Below are 24,771 nucleotides of genomic sequence, written 5' to 3'. Positions count from 1 at the left end.
GCTGAAGCAGGCACTGCAGTACTGTGGAAATAGACATTTTACTCTTTAAAAGGTTTTAAAAATCACATTTGTATTTACGTACGTGTGTGCCTGTGCACACCCACACCACCTGAAGGTCAAGGGACAACTGACCTTCAGAGAAGAGTTGGTTCTCTCCCCTGATCATGTGGATCCTGGGGATGGAACTCCGGTCTTCAGCCTGGCAGCAGGCCTCTTAACCTGTGGAGTCATCTCCCCTGCCCCAAACTACTTTACTCTTCTATCACTAAATATTGGAGTTGAGGGGCTGGAGAGATGGTTCAGCAGTTAAGCACACTGGCTGCTCTCCTAGCAGGCTTGGGTTTGAGGCCCACATCCTCATGATAGCTCACAACTCCAGTGGCAAGGGATCTTATGTCCTCTTCTGGAGTCCTGCATGAGCATGGTGCACAGACATACAAGCAAGACAAATACCCATACACACAAATACGTAAGCCTGGTATGGTGGTGCATGCCTTTAATTCCAGTACTCAGAAGGTAGAGGCAGGTGGATCTCTGAGTTAGAGGCCAATCTGGTCCATATAGCCAGTTGCAGGTTAGCTGGCCCTACATATTGAGACTATGTTTCAAAGGAAACATTTTTTTTTTAGTTGAATAATTCTTTTCTTGACAGACTCTGCTCATTATCCATGTTAGCTTCTCCGCATAAGAGACAATATGCTATTTGCTGATGAGAAGGTTCTAGTTGGCTGTATATTTGCATTCCTCTTTATGAAGAAATAAATTGTCAAAAATTAAGCAGATTGAAAAGAACAAAACTGGTTATCCACAAGCATGTGCTTATGTTTCTGTGAGCTTAGTTAGAATGACTTGGTCCATTGAGAAAGACAATGCTTTCTTACAGTTCTGTTAGTCATCAGGTCACTTTTTCTTTGCAGCCACTCCATTAGCATAGTAAGCTTTTGTATTGCTCTGAATTTATTACATATATTTATTTATTTTGTTTATGTGTGAGTCTTTGCAAGCCATGGAGTGTGCAAGTTAGAGGACAGCTTGTCAGGAGTCTGTTCTCTCCTTCCACTGTCCTGGATGTTGAGCTCAGGTTGTCAGGCTTGATAGATAGCAAGTGTCTTTGCTTCCTAAGCCATATTGCCAGCCCTACTATGAGCTTGTTTGTTTGTTTGTTTTGCTTTAATAGAAGTATTTTATATTTATTGTCCCCAAAGATATCCCAAATCAGACTTACAATCTGGGCTCTTGTTTCTGGAGCTAGGTAACTTGCCATGTTGCATGCTCCCTTTTCAGACACATAGATATTGTCTAAAAACTTGCTAATATCCTTGCTGTAAACTGTTGTGCTTTGTTGGATCAAAGCCATGGAATTTGAAACAAGTTCAGTATCATTTCCTTCAAGGATTAACTTATCCATCTAGGCTCTAGGGACAGAGTGAGCAATACCTGACCCCACTCAAACCCTGAAGATGGATTTTTCACCCAGAGACCCATCTCCTGAATAACCACATTGATGGGCAAGTGAGCGCACACAGACCTCATCTTGTAATGGAAGCCCAGTGTAACACCCTTGATCATGTTCTGAACATGTCTGCAGATGGTTCAGACAGTAGCTATTTGTCAACCCACAGCCTCTTGTTTTTCTTCCCAAGAAGATTCAGCTTGATGTTGATGTGATGGAAGTCCCCCTGGAGGACTCCTCTAGGGCCCTTTACAATAACAGTGTGGACGTCACATCTTCTGGAATGTGGATGGGTCTGATTGCTGAGCATGGTCTCCATTCTCACAGTAGATGTGGGAAAGAGAGAGCAACCTTCGTTAGTGTTCTTATAGCCTGTCAGGACCCTGAGTATTTGCTGAGTATTAACATCTTAAAAATACAGTTGTATATGGTATATACAAAATGAGAGCACTAATCTGATGGTTTTTCAGTCCTCCTAGCTGTAAATCTTTTTACTTTCATAGCCAATTTATTTAGTTATATCATTGCAGATGTATAAGTAAGCATTTTAGGAGGAATTTTATTTTATTTTTTGCTATTAAAAACTTTTTTTCATGCAGTATTCTGATCATGGTTTTCCCTCCCCCAAATCCTCCCTACCTCTCCATCCATACAACTCCCTACCCTTCCTTCATTCTCTTTTGAGAAAAAACAAAACAAAAAAACAATGAAAGAAAAAGTATAAGACACAGTCACCCAAAAAATCTATAAAATACAAGACTGGAAACTATAATACACATGCAAAAGATCAGCAAGATAAAAAATATTCCCAAACAAAGCAATATGTAACAAAAAGTCTACAGAAATATTGAGTTTGTTTTGTGTTGGTCATCTGCTGCCTGGCATGAGACCTTAAGTGTGGTTTATATACCCTGTGAGACTCTATTGGAGAAAACTAATTTCCCCTTTGCCAGGGGTTGTCAATTGGAGATAGCTTCTTGGTTAGGGGTGGGAGCTTCTGTCCACGTCCCCCTCTCCGCACTGGGATCCCATCTGTCTTGGACCTGTGCAAGCCCATGCTGTCTGTGGGGTCATATGCACGTTAGCACTGTTATATCTAGAAGGCAGTGTTGCCTTGTTGTCTTCCATCCCCTCTGGCTTCTAGAATCCTGCTTCCTCTTCTGCGTAGTACTCCGAGCCCTGAGGGGAGGGAGAAGCTTGATGAAGTCATCCCTTCTATGACTGAGTCTTTTAAAGTCTCACTCTTTGCATTGTTCAGCTGTGAGTTTCTGTATTAGTTCCCATCTACTGCAAGAGGAAGCTTCTCTGATGATGGCTGAGATATTGATCTATAAGGTATAACAGAATGTTCTTAGGAGTTACATTGCTATGTTCCTTTATCAGAACAATCGTATTTGGGTTTCCCTTAGGCCCATGGCTGATCCAATCTCAGTAGAAGGAATTCTGAAGTACTGAAATATAATTGTTATTTCCCCTGTGACACTGATATTACCTATAAGTTGTATGTTTTAATTGAGCCTTATTTTGCTTAATTTCAAAATGATTCACAAATGACCAACATTTGATCAACAGGCTGCATGTTTTCTAGGATAAATATGAATTCAACTCAGTAAAAATTGTAAACTTACTTAGAATTCCGATTTTTATTTTTATTTTTTTGTGACTCCACTGAGGAAGGGGAGGTGTTCTTGAGATGGGCTTTGTAGGTGATGGCATTGTGTCACGCTGTCTTCTGAGGCACTTCAGATCTCATCATTTAATCTGTCATTACTCCAGTATTTCTCACAGATTGGTACTTTAAAAAAAATCTGAGCCCCACCTCCCTTTTTTTCTTGGAGACAGGGTTTCTCCATATAACCACCCCGGCTGTCCTGGAACTTGCTTTGTAGGCCTGCCTGGCCTCGAACTCACAGAGATCTGCCTGGCTCTGACTCATGAGTGCTCAAAGGTGTGCGCCACAATGCCCAGCTTCTAATCCATATTTTTAACACAGTAAAGAATGACTCAGTTTTGATATGTAATTCCTCTGTGAATTACATATCCTAAAAATTCCCAAGCAACACTGTCATTTCTAGGCAATTAAACTTACCCATAAAACAAGAGGACTAAGTCTTTTTGTTGTTCCTGTTTATTTAGGCTAGCAATATGACGGCAGAAGAAACGGTGAATGTGAAAGAGGTTGAAATCATTAAGTTGATTTTGGACTTCTTGAATTCAAAGAAGCTTCACATTAGTATGCTGGCTCTTGAGAAGGAAAGTGGAGTCATAAATGGCCTGTTTTCAGATGATATGCTTTTCTTGAGGTATGCTAACATATTACTATGAGGCTTACATGTAGCTCTTTTAAAGAAGAGTATTAATATGGTAATGTGTATAATATGCTCATGAAAGACCATAAGTGTAACGTTTTCTTTTCATAATGGAATATTTGCAATGTATAGTAATTTATTTATAGAATGTTTTCAGTTGTAAGATGTATATAGTCTTCAGTCACAGCCTTAAAGTGTAGTATCAATTTAAAAAGTACTCAAGAAATCCAAATCACTGGAAGGTAAAGAAAATATTACTAAAATATGCATAAGAAGTATATAGAGATGATTTCCATAAAATGAAGCATTTATTATAAAAATATATTCCTCATTAAATATACAGAAAATTCACCACTACCTAGAAACAATTGTGATTCTTGCGTATGTAGATTTCAGTTTTATATGTATGTGTGTTTTACCTGAATGTATGTGTGTGCACCATGTGCATACCTGGTACCTGCAGTGGTCAGAAGAGGTATCAGATCCCCTGGAACTGGAGTCAGAGATGATTGTGAGCTGCCATGTGGGTGTTGAACCCAGGTCCTCAGGAAGAGCTCCAACCCCTTTTTAACAGATAGCGATTGATTTTTTTTTCTCCAGGCATTGTTGTGTATGCCTTCAATCCCAGCACTTGAGTGGTAGAGGCAGGCAGATTTCTTTGAGTTCCAGGATAGATTGGTCTACATAGTTCCAGGCCAGCCAGAGCTACATTAAAAAAAAAAAAAAGTTATTCTGTTGACTCTCAGGGATTCTTTGTGATTACAAGAATATATGTTAAAACTTTTCAGTTTAGTCTCTTAATGGTTTACCATTTTTAGATAGTTTCTAATTTTCTTAAATTACTGATCAGCTCTACTGATTAGCTTTTATATGTGAGACTTTTTATATCTTGAATTGATTTTCTAGGGCACAAGTCTTAGAGGGGGATTTGCACGGCAAGGGGAATTGCATTATTTGCCACAGTAGAAAACTGAGTATACCCCAAGCTGACCTGGATAGAAAAGAAAACACCAAACTCCCACATATAAATATGTTCTGTTTTAATGATTCCAAATACCCATGAGGTGGTGGATATTTTTGAAAGAAATGAGCTGTTCCTAATTCATAAACATGAAGCTGAGCGGCGAGCACAGAGGTTATTAAACTTGTTGCACTTCCTTGTGTCCCTCGGTCTTCTGGCCTCAGGAACCTACTGAGTGCTGTAGTGAGGGACTAAAGCAGTGCTGTTTTGCCCTGGTCTGTTTTGTTGTTGTTGAGACAGGGTTTCTCTGTGTAGCCCTGGCTGTCCAGTAACTTGCTGTGTAGACCAGAGGTTCCGCCTGCCTCTGCCTTCTGAGTTTTGGATTAAGGCATGTGCCACTGTGCCTGGCTTGCCCTTTTCTTTCAAGTGTTGCTACCTCTGGAATTAGTACTGGTGCTTGCGTGAGTACTCTCCAGGAGCCTGTTGGTGTGTGTAGGCTTTATTTTTTTTAATCCTTCTTTATTGGGGGGCTCATAAATGCCTCTACCTCCCTTCAAACCCCCAACCCTAGGTAGGAGAGAAATAAGGTTGGTAGGAACATGGGATAAAGACCTTTCAGACTTAGTTCCTTGGGGTGATTCCACTCTTTGTGGTCAGGATTCCTATAGTGGCAAACAGCAGCAGTGGCACGATTCAGCAGCAGCCTCTGAAATGCTCTGAGTTTCTAGAAGCATCTCTCTCTCCTGCTTCTTTCTCCCTCTTTCTCTCCCTTCCTCCCTCCATCCCTCACAGGCTGCTATCAGCTGTGGATAAACTAAAAATATTCCCACATCCTACACTTGGGATTACAACAAAAACATATTTGCATAACATAAGTGAGTTTTTAAAGAAACTAAAGCTTCCACTACAGGTATGTGATGAAATTTTACTGGTCTGAGGTAAAATGGAAAAAATTACAGGATAGTTAAGTGTTTTATTAAGCTAATGTATTCATCTTAAATACTTTTGAAATTGTGTCCTTCCTTCATTTTTAAGATTAAAACACCCCTTTATACAATTGCTGTGACATATTGTGTTTGGCTATATTATTTTTTAAATAAAATGTTGGAAATCTTATGTAAATCCTTCTGTCCACCCATCTTTTTTATAAATTTACTGTTGTCATAAATCCAAAATTGAGAAATTGTTATTGTAAAAGAATACTGCTGATGTTTGAGTAATCAGAGGTTAATCTCCATTATTTGCTTTTCATGTTTTGTCATCTCTTCTGCCTGAATTGATGAGCATTCTGGGTTTTTCTTTATTTAGGCAGCTAATTCTGGATGGTCAATGGGATGAAGTTCTTCAGTTCATTCAGCCTCTAGAATGTATGGAAAAATTTGACAAAAAAAGGTAGGATTTTATTTTAAATTTTAGTGTCTTGTCATTGATAGCAACCTAGCAACCAAACAGCAATGAATACATTTCAGAGGCAGCCTTCCTATGAGACAGCACCAGTGCCCTGCTATATTGGAACACTCTATAGGAAGACTTACACAGCTAAAGTTCTTGAAGTCTTTGCAAGTCCAATGTGCAGATCTACCTAGTCAGTGTGAGTATGCAACGGTAGATCAGTGCAGACTTGAAAGACTTCTCTCTGCTGACTCTTGGCCTTCATTGTTCAACGGGCAATCAGCTGTAATTTGTGTCCTTATTCTGTTAGTATAACCAATGTCCTTTCCTCTTTCCCTCCCTGGCTGCCCTTAAGGTTTATGCTTTATCATTAGTTTTTAGGAGTTTGATTATGATATGCTTAAGTGCTTTTTTTATTTGCTCATTTATTTGTTTGTCAGACATTTCCTACTTAGTGTTTGCTGAGTTGGGGGGGTGGCTATATGTTTATTCTTCCAATTTGAAACATTTTTGGCCATTACTTCTGTGAAAATGTATCTCTTACATTGCATTTTCCTTCTGGGATATAATATTAAATTGAATTTCACCCATAGGACTGAGGATTTTGTTTAGTTTTTGTTTGTGGTTCTAGGGATTGAGCAAAGGGCCTCATGCATGCTTAACAAATGCTCTCCAGTAAACTCCGGCTGCAGCATCACCTCACCCCGTCCCCTGCTTTCTTTTCTTTTGAGACTGGGTCTCGTTAGTTTTGCGTTGGCCTCAAACTCAATACTAGAGCGAGACCTTGAGCTTCTGATCCTCCTGCTAACACCTCTTGGGTACTTGGGTTTATGTAGGGGTGTACCACCAATCTCACTTAATGAAGTGCTGGGGTTTGAACAAGGACTTTGTGCATGCTAGGCAAACATTGCACCAACTGAGCTACATGCCCAGCCTAGTACCCCCGACAGGAATACAAATTGTTCAGAGACACTATCCTGCCCTGTAGCTAAGAATGGACTGGACTTGTAATCTTCTGGCTCCCACCTTCCAGGTGCGGGGTTACGGTGTTTGCCACCACATCTGCATCTCTTTAAAAGCACTTTTCCCTCTTGTTCTCATGGATTAGGTTTTATTTAATTTTGACCAACTTTTCTATTGGCTATATAATGATAAATATGGGGTTTTAAATTTCAGATAGTATACTTTTCAATTTTTTGTTGGGCATGATGGATGATACTGGTAACTCTAGTACTCAGAAGCTGAGGCAAAGAGGATCATGAGGCTGAGGTCTTTTGTGCTTAATAAGAAATTTCCTGTCAGCTGGGACTGTACATAGGACCTAACATAAAAATTTGTCTTTTATAGTTTTTCCCTGAGATATCCCTTTAAAAAATGTATTTATTTATTTTATGTAGATGAGTGCTCTATCTGCATGTACACTTGCATGCCAGAAGGGCATCAGATCCCAGTATAGATGGTTGTGAACCACTATATGGTTGCTGGGAATTGAATTTAGGATCTCTGAAAGGACAGTGCTCTTAACCCCTGAGCCATCTCTCCAGCCCAAGATATCCTTTTTTGTTGTTGCTGGTTTTTGTTTTTTTCTGAGACAGGGTTTTACTGTATAGTCCTGGCAATCCTGGAACTCTGTAGACCAAGCTAGCCTTGAATTAAAAAAATCCTCCTGCCCATGCCTTCAAGTGCTGGGATTAAGAGCGTGTGCCTCTGTGAGATAGTCTTTTTTTTTTTTTTTTTTAAGATTTATTTCTTAATTATGTATGCAATGTTCTGTCTGCATGTATGCCACAAATCAGAAGAGGGGCACCAGATCTCATTATAGATGGTTATGAGCCACCATGTGGTTGCTGGCAATTGAACTCAGGACCTTAGGAAGAGCAGCCAGTGCTCTTAACCTCTGAGCCATCTCTCCAGCCCCTCTCTGAGATATTATCTGTTCATTTACTGTGGATATTTTTCTTTAAGTCTTTGAATTTAAGTAGTTACTTATTTGCTAGTGTATATATTGTTTCCAAGTTTGAACTGCTAGTCATACTAGGTTCAGATTGTAATAATTACTTTTTTCTAACTATAAGTCACTTAAAAAAAAGTATTCATTTTATATAAAGTATTCTTCTACCCCTGTAGATTTCTGTATCCCCCAGACGCTAGGGACAGAAACCAGTGCCCTGCACATGGTAGGGAAGTGCTGTACAGTGGAGCTATGTTCCCAGCTTCTAAATTTGTCCTTGAGACATTGAATTCTGTCAACGTCCTTTGAAAATTTCATGTATACATGTGGGTGTGTCTGTGTGTTGATATTGCATGTTTGTGCAGGTAACTGAAGAGAGCAGAGGTGTGGGATCCCTGGAGCTGGAGTTACAGGCAGTGTTGAGCTGCTCTCTGTGGGGACTGGGAACTGAACATGGGTCTTCTGCTAGTGCAGCAAACATTCTTAATCATGGAGCCATTTTTTTTCAAGCAAGTAGTCAACTTGTTTAGTCTCAAAATAACAAATTTTGTCTCATGTGGATTCTAGTGAAATTTCTTCTTGATTCTTTCACTTTTTTTTCTCTTGTTTTCCCAGAATTCCTTGGCATTTCCTTTTTATCTTAACTATTTTGGGAATAGCCATAGGTTTGGGGAATTGAATTTATACAAGTAGATTTTAGTACATCTCCTACCATGGCTTCCTGTTATTCCTTTTTCTTTCTTTTTCTTTTTCTTTTCTGTTTCCGTACTCATTTTCTGTCTGATCTACCAATATCAAACTGGAAATTTTTTTCTAGATTTTCTTTCAGTTATGCTCGTGCATGTGTGTTTGTATGGATATACATGTACGAGAGGCCAGAAGATAGAGGACTGTTGGATATTCAGGTGTGGTAGCAAGCACCTTTAACTGCGTAGCCATCTTGCTGGCCCAGTTTGATCATTTATAAAACAAAATTGCTGGAGTGTGCTCTAGGCAATTGATGGAATATATGCCTGGCATATGCAGAGTCCTGGGTTTCATCTGCAGCCCTGCATGGAACAAATTTGGCCTGTTGTGCTTCAGAAACTTTGGTTTCCTCTCTAGGATTTGGCTTTGCTGTCGTTCGCTTTCTAAGATAATGCCTTGCCATGTAGCCCAGGTTGGCTTCCAACTCATGATCCTCCTTCTCTGATCTTCTGAGTCTGGGTTTGCAGATATATGCTACCATGCCTGGTATTGTTCAACTTTTTAATCATTTTAATGTTTCCTCTTTCACAGGTTTCGTTATATTATCTTGAAGCAGAAGTTTCTAGAAGCTTTGTGTGTTAACAATGCAATGTCTGCAGAAGATGAGCCCCAGCATGTAAGATTTTTATTCCTGAAGGTTTGCGCCCTAGTCTTGTTTTCAGCTATTTTATTCACTAAACCAGAAGATTATTATGAGTTTTCCAAGTTTTTCTGAACTATAATGAGGCAAGATCTGTAGTTTTGTAGATGTAGTACTTTTAAACTGTAGTCCTTCTAAAATTGCTCTGTGATTTAAACCAAGGTGCTATATAAATGCTTCAAGAGTATATATTCTTTTCCTTTAAGGTAAGTCAGACTAGGGTCTCTTAAACTTTTTCCACTTTTGATTTGTTTTTGACACAGAGAAATTTACATGACCCTGGATTTACTGGTATGCAAATAAAGCATTTAATGATCACAAATCATAAGCAATATTATTTCAAAATGGTATACATAATTATTTTACCATACATTTATTAGAGGTGTGTGTTGAGAGAGAATGAGAATGTGTGAGTGCTATGAGACAGTATTAGGTGTCTGTCTTTACTTTTTGGCTTGTTGAGATAAAGTGTCTCTATTGTTTGCATCTGTATATGCCACACTAGCTGGCTGTGAGCTTTCTGGGAGTGTCCTGTGTCTGCTTCCCATCTTCTGTACCAGGCCTGGGGTTATGAACATATAGCACACCTGGCTTTTGTGTTGTCTAGGGAATAAAACACACAGTTTGTTATCTTGCATAGCAGGTGCTTTATCTATTGAGCTGTCTCTTCAGTCACCCTATTTTTTAAAGGAAGGGTTTTTGAGTTTGGTTTCACACATTTACATGATGGTTTACAATCATCTGTAACTCAGTTTCAGAGGATTCAACACCATTTTCTGGCCTCCCAGGGCACTGGGCACACATATGGGTCACATATATACATACAGGCAAAACACTCATGCACCTAAAAGAAAGAAAAAAGACAGTTTCAGCTGGGTGTGGTGGAGCATGCCTATAATCCCAGCACTCAGGGAGACGAAGACAGGCAGATCTCTGTATGTTTGAGGCCAGGCTGGTCTACAAAGTGAATCTAGAGTGGCCAAGACTACACAGAGAAACCCTGTCACCAAAAACAAAAAGCAAAACAAACAAACGAAAAAAGACAGGCTCCCGTGTCGCCCGTGCTGGCTTTGAGCTGCCGGTAACTTCTATAAGGTCGTCCTGCCTCTGCCTCCTGATGCTTGCTCTTTGTTACATAAAGGGTTAAATTTTGGCTAAGTATTTTATATTGAGGATGAAGCAAATTGTTCACATTTTCAGAATTGATCAAATTTTAAAGCCTTATCGTTTATATATTATTTTGTCGGCATGTATCACACTTCATGGTGACCGTATGTGTAGTTGGAGACAGTTTACAGGAGTTGGTTCTCTCCTTCCGCCATCTGGATCCCAGGGATCAAACTGAGGTCCTCTGACTTGGTGGCACGCAACTTTATCCTCTTGGTCATCTTGCCAGCCCATGGTCAATATCTTGACTTTATAAATGTTAATGCTGACAGTAAGGCTTTGCATAAATACATAGTACAAAATGGCAGAAGTATATTTAGGACCATTTTAGAAGTTGTTGGAAATTTTGTCTTAATTTCAAACCAGAATTCATAAAAATTTTAAAATAAAACTCAAAGAAGCAACTTTTAATTGAGTTTTTGAAGTAAAGTTGAAGTTTAGTAAAGATATCTAAAAATAGATTTTAAGCACCATGGATTAGGACAGCAGTTCTTAACAGTTATTTTTTTTGTTTTCTCTCTCTCTGCCTCTCTCTTTCTGTCTCATGTGTACCATTTACAAGTGTGGAGATTTGAGTCAGTCTCCTTCCACCCTGTGGATTCTAGGGATTAAGCTCAGGATTGTCAGACTTGGTAGCAAGCAAGCACTTTAGACAATGAGCCATTTTGTTGGCTTATTTCTGAGGATTTGAACTCTCCTGATGCCTGTACAGCAAATATTGTTATCCACTGAGCCACACTCATAACAGATGAATTATGGGGAACACAGATACTCAGATTATGGCAAAACCCAAAGGATATTACAGTGGGTTTTTTTTCCATGATGGAGATATTTTTGCTAGATAATGATATCTACATGTAGAAAAAACATTGGAACAAATTAAAAAACTCAACTTGTTATTTTGAGTTTGTCACTAACCAGTTGATTCAGTCTGTATCCCAACTACTCCCATTGTGTAAGATAGGCCCAGAGAGTGAAATTCTATCAGCGGTGTCCAAACTTTTGACGCTGGGATGAGATATTGTCATCTACAATGCTTATGCTCAAAGGCCACACGATTGAGATGAAACACAAACAAACAAACAAAAACCAACCCTCAGTGTTTTTGGTCAGTTTACAGTTTTAGGTTGGACCATATTCACAGCTAACCTGGGCACAGGCTACAGGTTGGATGTGCCCACAGGGTATGTTTGGTATGCACATCGTTGTCAATTATCTTATTTAAGCTTCTTTCTATTGTTTTTGTAGTAACCAATTACAGATGTTCCCTTTTGTGAATTTTGCTTTTTATCTCCATTAGACTCTATCCTAAGAAAAGTTGATAGCAACGGGAACAGGGACTGTCTCTGACATGAACTGATTGGCCTGCTCTTTGATCACCTCCCCCTGAGCGGGGAGCAGCCTTACCAGGTCACAGAGGAAGACACTGCAGCCTCCCTGATGAGACCTGATAGACTAGGATCAGAGGGAAGGAGAGGAAGACCTCCCCTGTCAGTGGACTATTGACATCCTTCAGTTTTCATTTTCATAAAGCTGTGCATGGAAGCTGTCAATTGTAACTCCAGTATTCATAAGACAGGAGAAGCTTGAGTTTAAGACTAGCCTGAGCTGCATAGAGACCCTGTATCTAACCACACTAACAAAATGAAAGTAACTTAAAGAGCAAATATTTGCAAAGAATTTTAAGTCTGGATTGAAGTAGGATGTTATTTCTGTAGGTAAAATTTTATTTGGTATTTAACCAAATTTTTTTAAGTTGTAAAAATATCAATTAAAAATTATTACACATTGTACAAATATGTATTCTCTCTAGTGCCAAAATCAGTTTTCATATTTTAAGGTGATCACTTGCCTTTTACCTCTTTATAGTCATCCTTTATATTTTTTAGTTGGAATTCACCATGCAAGAAGCTGTCCAGTGTCTACATGCCCTAGAGGAGTACTGCCCTTCGAAAGACGATTACAGCAAGCTCTGTCTGCTGCTCACTCTGCCACGTCTAACCAATCATGCTGAATTTAAGGACTGGAATCCCAGCACAGCACGAGTTCACTGCTTTGAAGAGGTCTGTGTCATGGTTGCAGAGTTCATCCCTGCCGACAGGAAGCTAAGTGAGGCTGGTTTCAAAGCAAGTAACAATCGCTTATTCCAGCTCGTAATGAAGGGTCTACTTTATGAATGCTGTGTAGAATTTTGTCAGAGTAAAGCAACCGGAGAAGAAATTACAGAAAGTGAAGTACTTCTTGGCATTGACCTCCTATGTGGCAACGGGTGTGATGATTTAGATCTAAGCTTATTGTCTTGGCTTCAGAATCTTCCTTCTTCCGTCTTTTCTTGTGCATTTGAACAGAAAATGCTTAATATTCATGTTGACAAACTTCTGAAGCCTACAAAAGCTGCATATGCCGATCTCTTGACTCCTCTTATCAGCAAACTTTCTCCCTACCCATCATCTCCAATGAGAAGACCTCAGTCAGCTGATGCCTATATGACTCGCTCTCTCAATCCTGCTTTGGATGGCCTCACATGTGGATTAACCAGTCATGATAAGAGGATCTCAGATCTTGGGAACAAAACTTCTCCAATGTCACACTCCTTTGCTAACTTCCACTACCCAGGCGTACAGAACCTCAGCAGAAGTCTCATGCTTGAGAATACAGAATGCCACAGCATCTATGAAGAATCTCCTGAGCGGTAAGCATTTGCTCATAAAGTTAGGGAATCGTCAGTTTGGAGTAGTCTGTAGTGTGTTCATGTAAATGCTCTGAGTGTTCAGCACTGTGTAGTTTTAAGAATTTTAAGTTTATTTTTAAAGTTAGCATGTAATGGGTTTCATAATGGCACACATTTTATACGTATGAGTCATTATTTGTTCTGATTTGTCTTTTTCACTGTGCTCCCTCATGTTCCTGTCCACTTCTGAGTGGATTCCCTTCTTCAAATAGACCCCTTTATGTTTTTATGCATATCCATTCTCCTCTCTTTTCTCCCCTTTCTAAAGACACCTTCCTCCCCTGCCATGACTCCCTTTCTAGTTTAATGACCTCTGCACAAACCATATGCATAAATATATATCCTTTGGTTTATTTGTTTTTGTTTTGATTTTTTTTTTCTTTTTGTAGCCTTGGATATTCTGGAACTTGCTTTGTAGCCCAGGTTGGCATTAAACTTGTAGAGATCCACCTGCTTCTGCCTCCTGTATGCTGGGATTAAAGGCATGTACCATCACTGCCCATTGTGTCTGGTTTATTTCATTTAATGCAATAATTTCTAGGTTTAGCTATTTTCCTGTGGATGATTTTATTTTTCTTTATGGCTGAGCATGGCAATGCACACTTTAATCCCAGTACTTGGGAGGCAGAGGCAGGTGGGTCTCTGTAAGTTCAAGGCTAAAGTTTCTTTTAGCAGAGGTTGACAGTTAATGTAGAGACTCACAAATGGTCAAAGTCCTGAGAATAAATGTTTGTTGAGTGCTTGTTTTTTATAATTTTAATTTTTATTACCATTTATTCACTTTGTATCCCCCCTGTAGCTCCCTCCCTCCTCCCCTCCCAATCCCATCCTCCATCCCCTTTCTCCACCCATGCCCCTTCCCAAGTCCACTGATAGGGGAGGTCTTCCTCTCCTTCCTTCTGATCCTAGTCTATCAGGTCTCATCAGGACTGGCTACACTATCTTCCTCTGTGTCCTGGTAAGGCTACACCCCCCTCTGGGGGAGGTGATCAAAGAGCAGGCCAATCAGATTATGTCAGAGGCAGTCCCTCTTCCCATTACTATGTGACCCACTTAGACACTAAACTGCCATGGACTACATCTGTGCAGGGGTTCTAGGTTATCTCTATGCCTGGTACTTGGTTGGAGTATCAGCACAGGCTCAGATTTTTTGTTTCTGTTGCTCTCTTTGCGGAGTCCTCTCCAGGTCTTATTACTTCCCACTTCTTTCATAAGATTCCCTGCACTCTACCCAAAGGTTGGCCATAAGTCTCAGCATCTGCTTTAAGATTTACTTATTTATTGTTTATACAGTTTTCTGTCTGCGTGTATTTCTGCAGGCCAGAAGAGGGCACCAGATATCATTATAGATGGTTGTGAGCCTCTAGTGGTTGCTGGGAATTGAACTCAGGAGCTTTGGGAAAATAGCTAGTGCTCTTAACCTCTGAGCCATCTCTCCAGTGTAAGTACTTAGTTCTAAATGGAACATCTACACCCCCTTCAAGGCCCAGGAAAAGTCACCAAAGGCGTTTTGGGGTGGGTTGCTAAGTGCCAGAAGATGGAGAGAAGTTCCTTGAAACACTTATTTTCTGGCCATCCCAATCACCAGCTCATAGTAGTTGAGGCTACCTGCACAAAAAGAAAAAAAAAAAAAAAAAAAGATGGGAGTGGGAGAAGAGGCAAGTCAGCAAGAGAGGGCAAGGGATAAGAGAGGTAATTGGAAGGTGAAAATGATCACAGATAATTTATATGTGTAGCATTATCAGAAGTAAGATACAAATTATCAAAAGCATATTTTATAATGTATAGGAATATATAAAATGGCCATGAAGCATTCCACTCTGTATTTCCTACATTTTCTTTATCCATTTGTTGGTAGTCATCCAGGACTGCTCCATTCTCTCACTATTGTGAATTGTGCAGCTATTTACATAGTGGTTCCATTTTCATTTTTCTGAGAAACCTCCATCTTCATTTCTATCTTGGTTGCACAGGTTCTCACCAACAGTGCATATGAGATCTTTATCTACACCCATGCCGGCTTTAGTCATCATTTTCTTGATGACAACCATTCTAATTGGAGGTTAGGTGGGTTTTCAAAGCAGTTGTAATTTGTATTTTCCCAATGACTAAGGATGTTGAACACTTTCTTGTTTTGAGAATTATCTGTTCAGTCATTAGCTTACTTTTTGATTTGATGAGTTTTTCTCTTTGGTGTTTAATTTTTGTGACTCCTATATTCTAGGTATTATTCCCTTTTTTGAGTTATAGTTGGCAGAGTTATTCCCCAGTCTGTATGCACTGCAGAAGCATTTTAATTTCATATAATCTCATTTTTCCAGTTCTTGGGATTATTTTCTGTGCTATTGGAGTCCTTTCAAAAACTTCTGTATATGGTTCTCTGTGTGTGCAAGGTTGTCATAGTTGTTAGAAATTTATCGCAGTCTGGTAATGAACATTGAACCCCGTAGTCAGAGGACAAGCACCAAAGTAAAGGGGGCCTTTGTGACAATGACTAACTTTGCCTTCCTGATCCCTACAACAGTTTTGATATATCCTCATATATTCTCCCAAGAGAGGCCAGTACTTTATAATTAAATTCTTTTTTTTTATTTTTACAAATGGACAATAAATATTTTTCTAAAAAGATACACATTACCTCCAGCAATCAATCAAAGCAAAGCAAACACGAAGCCAGTAAGACGTCGCTTTCACGTAGAAGAGTCACAGAGGCTGAGAAACATGTACCAGCCCAGCAACGGTGTGTGACCAAGAATTCACAGGCTCCTGACTGCCATGCAAATGCTATGCTGCCAGTGGGCAGGTTGACATGTGAACATAGAAACATGTATAGGATCCACTGAGACTACCTAGGGATACATCCTAAGGACACAGTTAGACAAGTACAGAAATGTGGATATAAAAGAATGATGGTGGCTGGGCAGTTATTGTGCACGCCTTTATTTCAGCTCAAGGGCAGAGGAAGGTCAATCTCTGTGAGTTAAAGGCCAGCCTGGTCTACAGTGATTCCAGAACAGCCAGAGCTACACTCAGAGAAACCCTGTCTCGAAAAGCAAAAGAAAAAACAAAAACAAACAAACAAACAAAAAACCGGTCATTATAAATTTTTTTTATGATAGTAAAAATTGGTAAAATGAAATGACCAACAATTGGGAAATGTACATAGATTATGGCACAGCTTTTTAGTGGAATATATAATGAACTTCTTTAAAGTAAAATGTCATTTAACTTCTGTAGTTGTTTCTATGGTGTTTTGTAGCAATAGGTAAGTCTGTGTAAATGTCTGATATTCATCATCTTCAGGTAACATTTTTTCTTCTTTTTAAAAATATTTATTTAATTTTGAGACAAGGTATGTAGCTTTGTTGGCCTGGAACTCGCAGTGTAGAGTAGTCTGGCCTCAAAGTCATTGAGCCCAGCCTGCCTCTGCCTCCTAATGTTGGGATCAGGAGTGTGCATCACCACACCTGGGTCACTGTTAACAATTTTGGATTCATGAAAAGCAGAAATTGTTAGTATTTTAAAAGAATATTCAGACAAACCTAATATTCTTAACTTAGTAAAATCCCCAAATTAGGCCATTAAAAATATCATTTATTAAAAATGTGGAAAGATAGGCTAGTCATGAATCCTAGCACTTGGGAGGCAGAGGCAGATGAATTCAAGGCCAGCCTGGTCTACAGAGTGAGTTCCAGGACAGCCAGAGCTACACAGAGAAATACCGCCTTAATAATAAATAAAAAGATAGATAGATAGATAGATAGATAGATAGATAGATAGATAGATAACTTTAAAAAGGTAGAAATATGTTTTGCTTTTATGTTCAGTGTAAATAAGCCAAAGAAAGTCTCTTAATAAAATCTAAAAAGTCTTAGAACTCTATGGAAACATATGAGAAGGAAAAATAAATATTTGAATAACAAAATCACAGTTTACACTTCATAAAGAGAATATAGGTATTAAATCTTCCAGCCTATCCAGTTTGTAGATGAATCTAGGTAACAACGAATGAAATGAATTTTCTGAAAACCCATACTACTGATATAGGTTAGAGACCCTGTTTCCTGAGGAAAGGTGTCCTACCTGGGCATGTCTGCACCTCAGCTGCAGCACGCTGGATGAGGACCATGGCATGCACACCTTGGCTGCAACATGCATCCTCTTGAGCTCAGGAGTTTAGAGTACACACCAAGACCCTGTCTCAGAACCAAACACCTTCTCTCTAAACATGTTCTATATTTTGAAAGCATTTTTCTTTAGTTAAGAAAAGAATAAAGGGGCTGGAGAGATGGCTAAGTAGTTAAGAGAACTGTCTGCTCTTCTTAATAGACCTGGGTTCAATGCCTAGTACCCACATGGCAGCTCACAACTGTCTGTAATCCCACTTCCAAGGGATTTGTCACTTTCGTGTTAATGCACATAAAAATAAATTAATTAATTTAAAAAAGAAAAGAATAAAGGTCTATTTTGTATAATTTATAAACACTAAATTCTTAATAGTCTTTTTAGTGGGAGAAATTTTTCTCTAAAATGCATTTTTTAACTCCCATCTCTGACTTTGCTACTTTTTTGGAAGAAGTGACACACCTGTTGAGGCCCAGCAGCCTGTCGGCGGTGAGCCCGTGTGCCAGGGCTCAGGGTTAGAAAAAGAGCCTGCCAACGGAGCACAGAATCCAGTGCCAGCCAAACAAGAAAAGAATGAGGTAATACTCACTGGATGTAATGTGCTTCTCATTGTAAAAATAGCTTTTCTTGTATAAAATTCAAAAGACTTTTAATATTTTAGAGTAGTGCAATATTTTGTATATTCTTATTATTGGCTCATTTCTGGCTTCTCCCCAAAGAATTTGTAGTATGTTTAGTTGTTATGTATTTTATAACTTTTAAGTAGAAGAATTTATAAAAAAAATCTAAAATGCCACATAATGGCTTTTCAGGACTCAAATACTTGAGTTTACATTAAATGTGGCTACTTTTTATTTTAAAGGCATATGCTATATTTTTAATTGTATTTAATAAACAATTTAAAATGTGTAATATAGAGCAATACTCTTATCTAAGGTTCCATTTTTTTATTGTGTTTCTGAAAGAAAATTGTATTGTGACATAAAATATAAATTTTATGTGCTATTCCACTTGAAGAAGTATTAAGTGTGGTTTTTCCTTTTATAAAAAAATAACTATTGGGGTGTGTGTGTGAGTGTGTGCGTGTGTGATGTCTGAGTGTGTGTGTATGTGTGTGTGATGTCTGTGAGTGTGTGTGTGTGATGTCTGTAAGTGGATATGCAGGTGGTAGTTAGTTCTCTCCAGAATCAAACTTGGGTTGTCAGGCTTGGGGAGTAGGTATCTTTACCCGCTTGCCCATCCACCCAGCCCCTAAACAATTGTTTAGGAGGATGAATGGGAAATATTAAAACTGCTGAATGTAAAGCCAGTTCCTACTCATGAAAGAACATTTGGAACCCAGTTTTTAGGCAAATACATGTTTTTATCTATGGAAACCTATTACATGCTTAGTATTAAATATGTTGATAAGGTTAATATTTCTACTAACTAGTAATATAGTCTTTCAAAATGTATTTAATTCCAATAATACTGAATTTATTGTTATCTTCATGCTTATTCCCTGACTGTGTGCCCGTTATAACTGTCAGTTTGCATTACTTAGTCGGGAATGCACAGTAACCTGTCATTCGGTCAGTTGGTACAGAGTAAAGCAAAGGAGCTGTGCATAGTATGTTATGTTTCAAAGAGCAGCGTGATTTTTAAGTTGTCCTCGTTGTAATGTTACAGATGACATTGAAAAAACATAGTTTAGTAATGGTGTGTTCATTTGTGTTGTCTTTCTGATGTTTTTCAGCTTCGAGACTCCACTGACCAGTTTCAGGAGTATTATAGGCAAAGGCTGCGCTACCAGCAGCATTTGGAGCAGAAGGAGCAGCAGCGGCAGATATACCAGCAGATGCTACTGGAAGGAGGCGTGAACCAGGAGGACGGTCCTGATCAGCAGCAGAATCTCACAGAGCAGTTTCTTAATAGGTCTGTTGTCTGCCCTGTGAACAGGCTCGTTAAAGCTGTTCAGAGTGCACAGTGCAGGCTGGTAGTGCAGAGGTGGCTCACAATTAAGATCACATTTGCTTCTTACAGCCGACCAGGTTCGGTTCCCAGCATCCACATGGTGGCTCACCTTTAACTCCTCCTCTGGCCTCTGTGGGTGCCAGGTACACACAGGATGCACATAGGTACATGCACACAAACATTCATACACATGAAATCTTTAAAAACATGGAGTAACTGCTACTTTCCATGGAGTTTGGAATTTTCAGTATTTTAAAATGTTTTATGTAACATAGACTTACATAATAATGTCTTTCAGTTACAAAGTCTAGTTTTTTCTTTCTTCACCAAGTAAGTATAGGTGCAGTGTGGTGTTGAGCGATGGGCTGAAAGCTGGGGGGCTCGTGGATCCCACTTTTCCAAGGTAGATGAGGGTTCAGGAGAAGTTACCTTGTTTCTTTCTTTTCTTTTCTTTTCTTTCTTTTTTTTTAATTCTAACGTACTGGACTAGTGTTTTGTCTCTGTGTATGTCGTATGTCTGTGCACAGTGTGCATGCCTGGTGCTCACAGAGGCCAGAAGTCATTGGATTCCCTGGAACTGGAGCTACAGACAGTTGTGAGCTACCATATATATATAGGCCTCTGGAAGAGCAGTCACTGCTTTTAACTGCTGAGCCATCTCTCCAGCTCCCTACTTTTATTTTTTTTTGTTTTTGCTTTCATTTTTCAAGACTCTCTGTGTAACCTTGGCTGTTCTGAACTTGCTTTGTAGACTAGGCTGGCCTCAGATTCACAGAGATCCACCTGTTTCTGTTTCCCAAGTTTTGAGATCACCAGGCTCAACTCCAGCTCTCTGCTTAGTTTGTTTGCTCGTCCACTTTCCCTGAGTGCCGTAGAGTAAACGAGTTAACCTGTTTATGGCACACTGTGAACACATACCATAGTTGTAATTTATAGTTACAGATTCTGAAACCTTCAGATTTAGCCAGGCATAATGACAGATAGTTGTTGTTCTAGCTATTTGGGAGGCCAGGGTGGAATACTCATTTGAGCCCAGGAGAACAGGCTGGCCAACAAAATGAGACTGCCTTAAAAAAACAAAAACAAACAACAATCTGTACATTCTTTTGGATTCAGTATATTAAAATATTCCTTCTTAAATTTTCTCCTTAAGCTATTAACTGTTTTTAATTATTGAATATTCATTTGTATATATGTATATATGTTTTTAAAAATCAAGAAACCAAGGGCTGGATAGATGGCTCAGTGACTAAGGGCACTGGCTGCTCTTCCAGAGGACCTGGGTTCAACTCCCAGAATCTACATAGCAGCTTAACGTTCTGTATTTCCTATTCCAGAGGATCCAACACCCTCACACAGACATACATGCAGTCAGAATACCAATTAACATAAAAAGTTATAAAAAAACCAAGAAACCAAAATATATGTATTTAAACGAGCAGAGGTTGTAAAAAGATTATGTGTCTCTATCAAATACATGCGTGTATGTACTTAGACCAGTTCTGACATGTCGGAAAAATGCTTTACCTGGTGGCTATCACAATTATGGTTAGGCAGTTCCAGTGGTGACTCAGTTCTTCATGTTCATCAATGTTAGAAGTGATGTGCTTGACTCTTGAGTGTCATCAAATCTTCATGCAGGGAGTGCTTATGATGATGATGGTCTCACAGTCCAATTGGGCCACTGAGCATTCACATTGGGGAGTGTTTTCTTTCTTTTTAAAAAATGTGTTTCTATTATTTATTTATTTTAAACATTTATTTTATGTGTATGAATGTTTTGCCATATGCATGTGTAAATATGTATACCACATGAATGCCTGGTGACCAAGCAGCTCAGAAGGGGGCATAGGATCCCTGGAGCTGGAGTTTAGATAGTTTTAAGCTGACATGTGGGTACTGGGAATTGAACCAGGGTCCTTTGGAAGAACAGCCAGTGCTTCTAACTGCTGAGCCATCTCTTCAGCCCTAGGCAGTGTTTTCTTCCCATCTTGGATCAAGCTACTGCCTGTCAGAATGGTCCTAATTCAATGAGTTGCTACTTGTTGGTTTAGGATATCTTCTTCATGCCCAGAGAGTCATGGCTGCTATTTGACTTTCCAAAAAAGATAGCCTGCAATGAATTAGATGATACAGTATCAAAAGGGTCTATGATCTTCAGTAGTTATTGATGTGCTCCCTTAGAATTAGATTGTTCAGGAGAGCTCATCCTTTAGACACAAACAGAAGTAGAAATAAAGTTAGTTTCAGTTTGGAGCATATTTATTGTTTTCTTGTTAGTTTTTGCTTTTGTGATTTTAGTTTTGTGAGAGAGGGTCTAGCCTGTACCCTAGTTGGCCTAGAACCTGCTATGTAGACTAGGATTAAATTCTAGGATAAATTCAGCAATCTGTCTGTTTCTTGCCTTCCAACTGCTGGAATCATAGGCTTGAGCCACCAGGCCTGGCTAGAGTATATTTGTTATTAAACAATTGTTTTCAATTTCTTTGGTAATTAGAGCTTAAAATTACATTAAACGCAATGTATGCTATAGAAATCCATAGGCTATTGGACTTGTGTGATAGCTTAAAAGGGGGAAAAAGCCCTTGCTGCCACGCCTGATGACCTCACTTCAGTCCCTAAGACCCACATGGTAGAAGAGAGAACCAACTTCTGCAAGTTGGCTTTTGGCCTCTGCAAGCAAGCTGAGGCATGTATCTTCTCCCCCACCCCCCGAACACACTATTATTATTATTATTTTTTTTTTTTTTTGAGACAGTGTTTTTCTATCTAGTCCTGGCTGTCCTGGAACTCACTTTGTAGCCCTGGCTGGCCTTGAACTCATGGAGACTCGCCTGCCTCTACCTCTACCGAGTGCTGAGATTAAAGTTGTATGCCACAACTGCCTGGCATGCTTAATTAATTTCTAAGTCCAGAGGATAGTTAGATCTATAATTGTGTTTGTGTGTCCTGTATTTAAATGTCATTCTCTTAATAGCGCTGCACTGAAATTTTATACTCTCGACTGTTTGATCAGTATTATAATTGGTACCACTGATTTGGCACTTACTGTAGACATAATTTTGTCCTACCTTCATCCTACCTTTTTTTTTCCCCCTTTCCACGATAGGGTTTCTCTGTGTAGCCATGGCTGTTCTGGAACTCACTTTGTAGACCAGGCTGGCCTTGAATTCACAGAGATCTGCCTACCTCCTGAGTGCTGGGGTTAAAGGTATGTGCTACCTCCACCTGGCCTCATCCTACTATATTTTAAGAGACTGGACTATGAAATGAGACCATGACTTAAAAAGGAAGAAAGAAACAAACCTCCAAATGAACCAGACTGATGTGAGCATTTTGTAATCTCTATATTTAATGTCCAAATCTAGTTAGGTCTTTTTTGGGGGGAGGATATCACAGGATTTAATGTTCCATGAAAACATAATTTGGGAAATTCTTTCTAATTAAATTTGTACCTAATAAATATTTAATAAATATTGATTTTTTTTCCTCCTGATTTTTCTTATATTTTTGTTTTGTTTTTTGAGTTGATAGTATCTCTTTGTGTAATTCTGGTTAGCCTCAGCCATGTGTGCCTTTTGTAAAAGACTTTTTCAGAAACCAAACACAGGGGCTGGAGAGATGGCTCAGAGGTTAAGAGTGCTGGCTGCTCTTCCAGAGGTCCTGAGTTCAATTCCTAGCAACCACATGGTGACTCATCTATAATGAGATCTAGTGACCCTTCTGGCATTCAGGCAGAACACTGCATATGTAATAAATAAATAAATAAATCTTTTAAACAACAACCCAAACACAAATGCAGTGGTCAGTAAAGGGAAAAGAGAAAGCACAACAAACTGCCATACTTCAATAGCCATACCTACTGTGTTAGTCTTCTCTCACATTGACTCTGAAGGGTGATCCTGGGTCAGTTCTAGTCCTAAGCAGTTTTTGAGGGTCTCGTTATGTAGGCCAGGATGGCCTTATCCTCCTGCCTTAGCATTCCTTGTGATGGGATTACATATGTATGCCATTAAGGCATCTTAGATTTAAGGGAGCCTGATACCTCTTTTTTGTGTCTTTCATAGACCTGAGCTGAGGTCTATGAGCTGAGGTCAGGCTTGTGCAGATGGAAAGATTGTTTAGAGAAAGAAGTATTGAGGTCACATTATTTAGTACCTATTTTATCTCTCTACTACCCCAATCAAAGTCTGGCAAACGATAGCTAAAGGATAAGCAAATGAATGCAGATCTGAATAATAGGGCTATCACCTCTTATCATCTGTGTCTTAGTTGACAGGATATTACTAGAGGTAAAAATGAATGAAATGAAAATAGCTTATTTGGAAATTAAAGAAATTTTTTTTGAGGCGGGGGGGTTTCTTTGTATAGTGTTGGCTGTCCTAGAACTTAGGCTGGCCTCGAACCCAGAGATCTACCTGCGCTGCCTCCCAAGTGCTGGGATTAAAGGCATATGCCATCACTACCCAGCAGCTTTTTTTTTTTTTTTTTTTTAAATACAAATCATCACATATTCTAAGCTAAATGTTTTACTCTCGAGCCTGTCTCCTTTACAGAGCAGTGCTGTGGAAAAATAGCCTTGTATTGTCTTTTTTAGTATCTTGGTTATGTCTTAAGTTGATGGTGATCATTTGATCTTTTTTAGGGGGATTTTTTTTTTTTTCCCCAGACACGGTTCTTCTATGTACCCTTGGCTGTACTGGACTTAATTTGTAGACCAGGCTGGCCTTGAACTCACAGAGATCTGCCTGCCTTTGCCTCCCAGAGTGCTGGGATTACAGGCATAGGCCACCAAGCCCAGCTGATGGTGATCATTTTTCAAATAAATTTCCCCCTAGATTACATATATATATACATATATTTGACTTTTCAAGTTTTTAGCCTTGGATACATTAGTAATGTTTTAAAATATATTAAAAAAAACTGTTGTTTACTTTTTTAGGTCTATTCAGAAGCTTGGCGAGTTAAATATTGGAATGGATAATCTTGGTAATGAGGTGCCAATGCTCAATCAACAATGCACTGGGAGCAAAAACAATGGATCAGATAATTCTTGTATGACTAGTTTTAGCACACCACCCCAAGATTCCAGTCAGAGGTTAATACATGATACTTCAAATATTCACACAAGCACTCCTCGTAATCCTGGATCAACAAATCACATCCCTTTTCTGGAGGAATCACCTTGTGGAAGCCAGAAGTAAGTGCTTGACTGTAAAACATGAACTACTAACTTCTTACTGTAATAGGAACCAAGTTGAACTTATCTTTGGAGCCTTACATATGAGTTGAGGGCTTCTCCCAACTTCTCCCTGACCTGCCTCCACATGTCTTTAAATCTC

General features: G+C 39.2%; 1 protein-coding gene across 5 annotated transcripts in view; it reads left to right on the top strand.

Moving 5' to 3' along the window:
• Wdr47 (WD repeat domain 47) overlaps positions 1–24,771 on the top strand; it is a 55,528-nt gene that overhangs the window by 13,541 nt on the left and 17,216 nt on the right. For 2 of the 5 annotated variants that reach the window (XM_060392883.1, XM_060392885.1), the window contains exons 2-8: positions 3,590–3,756; positions 6,032–6,115; positions 9,345–9,450; positions 12,510–13,312; positions 17,928–18,054; positions 19,212–19,390; positions 24,372–24,629. In XM_060392883.1, the coding sequence (XP_060248866.1) occupies positions 3,599–3,756; positions 6,032–6,115; positions 9,345–9,450; positions 12,510–13,312; positions 17,928–18,054; positions 19,212–19,390; positions 24,372–24,629 (1,715 nt within the window). In that variant the 5' untranslated portion in view covers positions 3,590–3,598. The remainder of the gene's footprint in view (positions 1–3,589; positions 3,757–6,031; positions 6,116–9,344; positions 9,451–12,509; positions 13,313–17,927; positions 18,055–19,211; positions 19,391–24,371; positions 24,630–24,771) is intronic. The other 3 variants (XM_060392886.1, XM_021631698.2, XM_021631695.2) reach the window with 3 other exon arrangements.

The sequence above is a fragment of the Meriones unguiculatus genome, chromosome 10 (assembly GCF_030254825.1).
Source record: "Meriones unguiculatus strain TT.TT164.6M chromosome 10, Bangor_MerUng_6.1, whole genome shotgun sequence".
NCBI classification, from domain to species: Eukaryota; Metazoa; Chordata; class Mammalia; order Rodentia; family Muridae; genus Meriones; species Meriones unguiculatus.
Note: the sequence above shows the minus strand (reverse complement) of the source record. Positions and strands in the feature narration are given on the sequence as shown.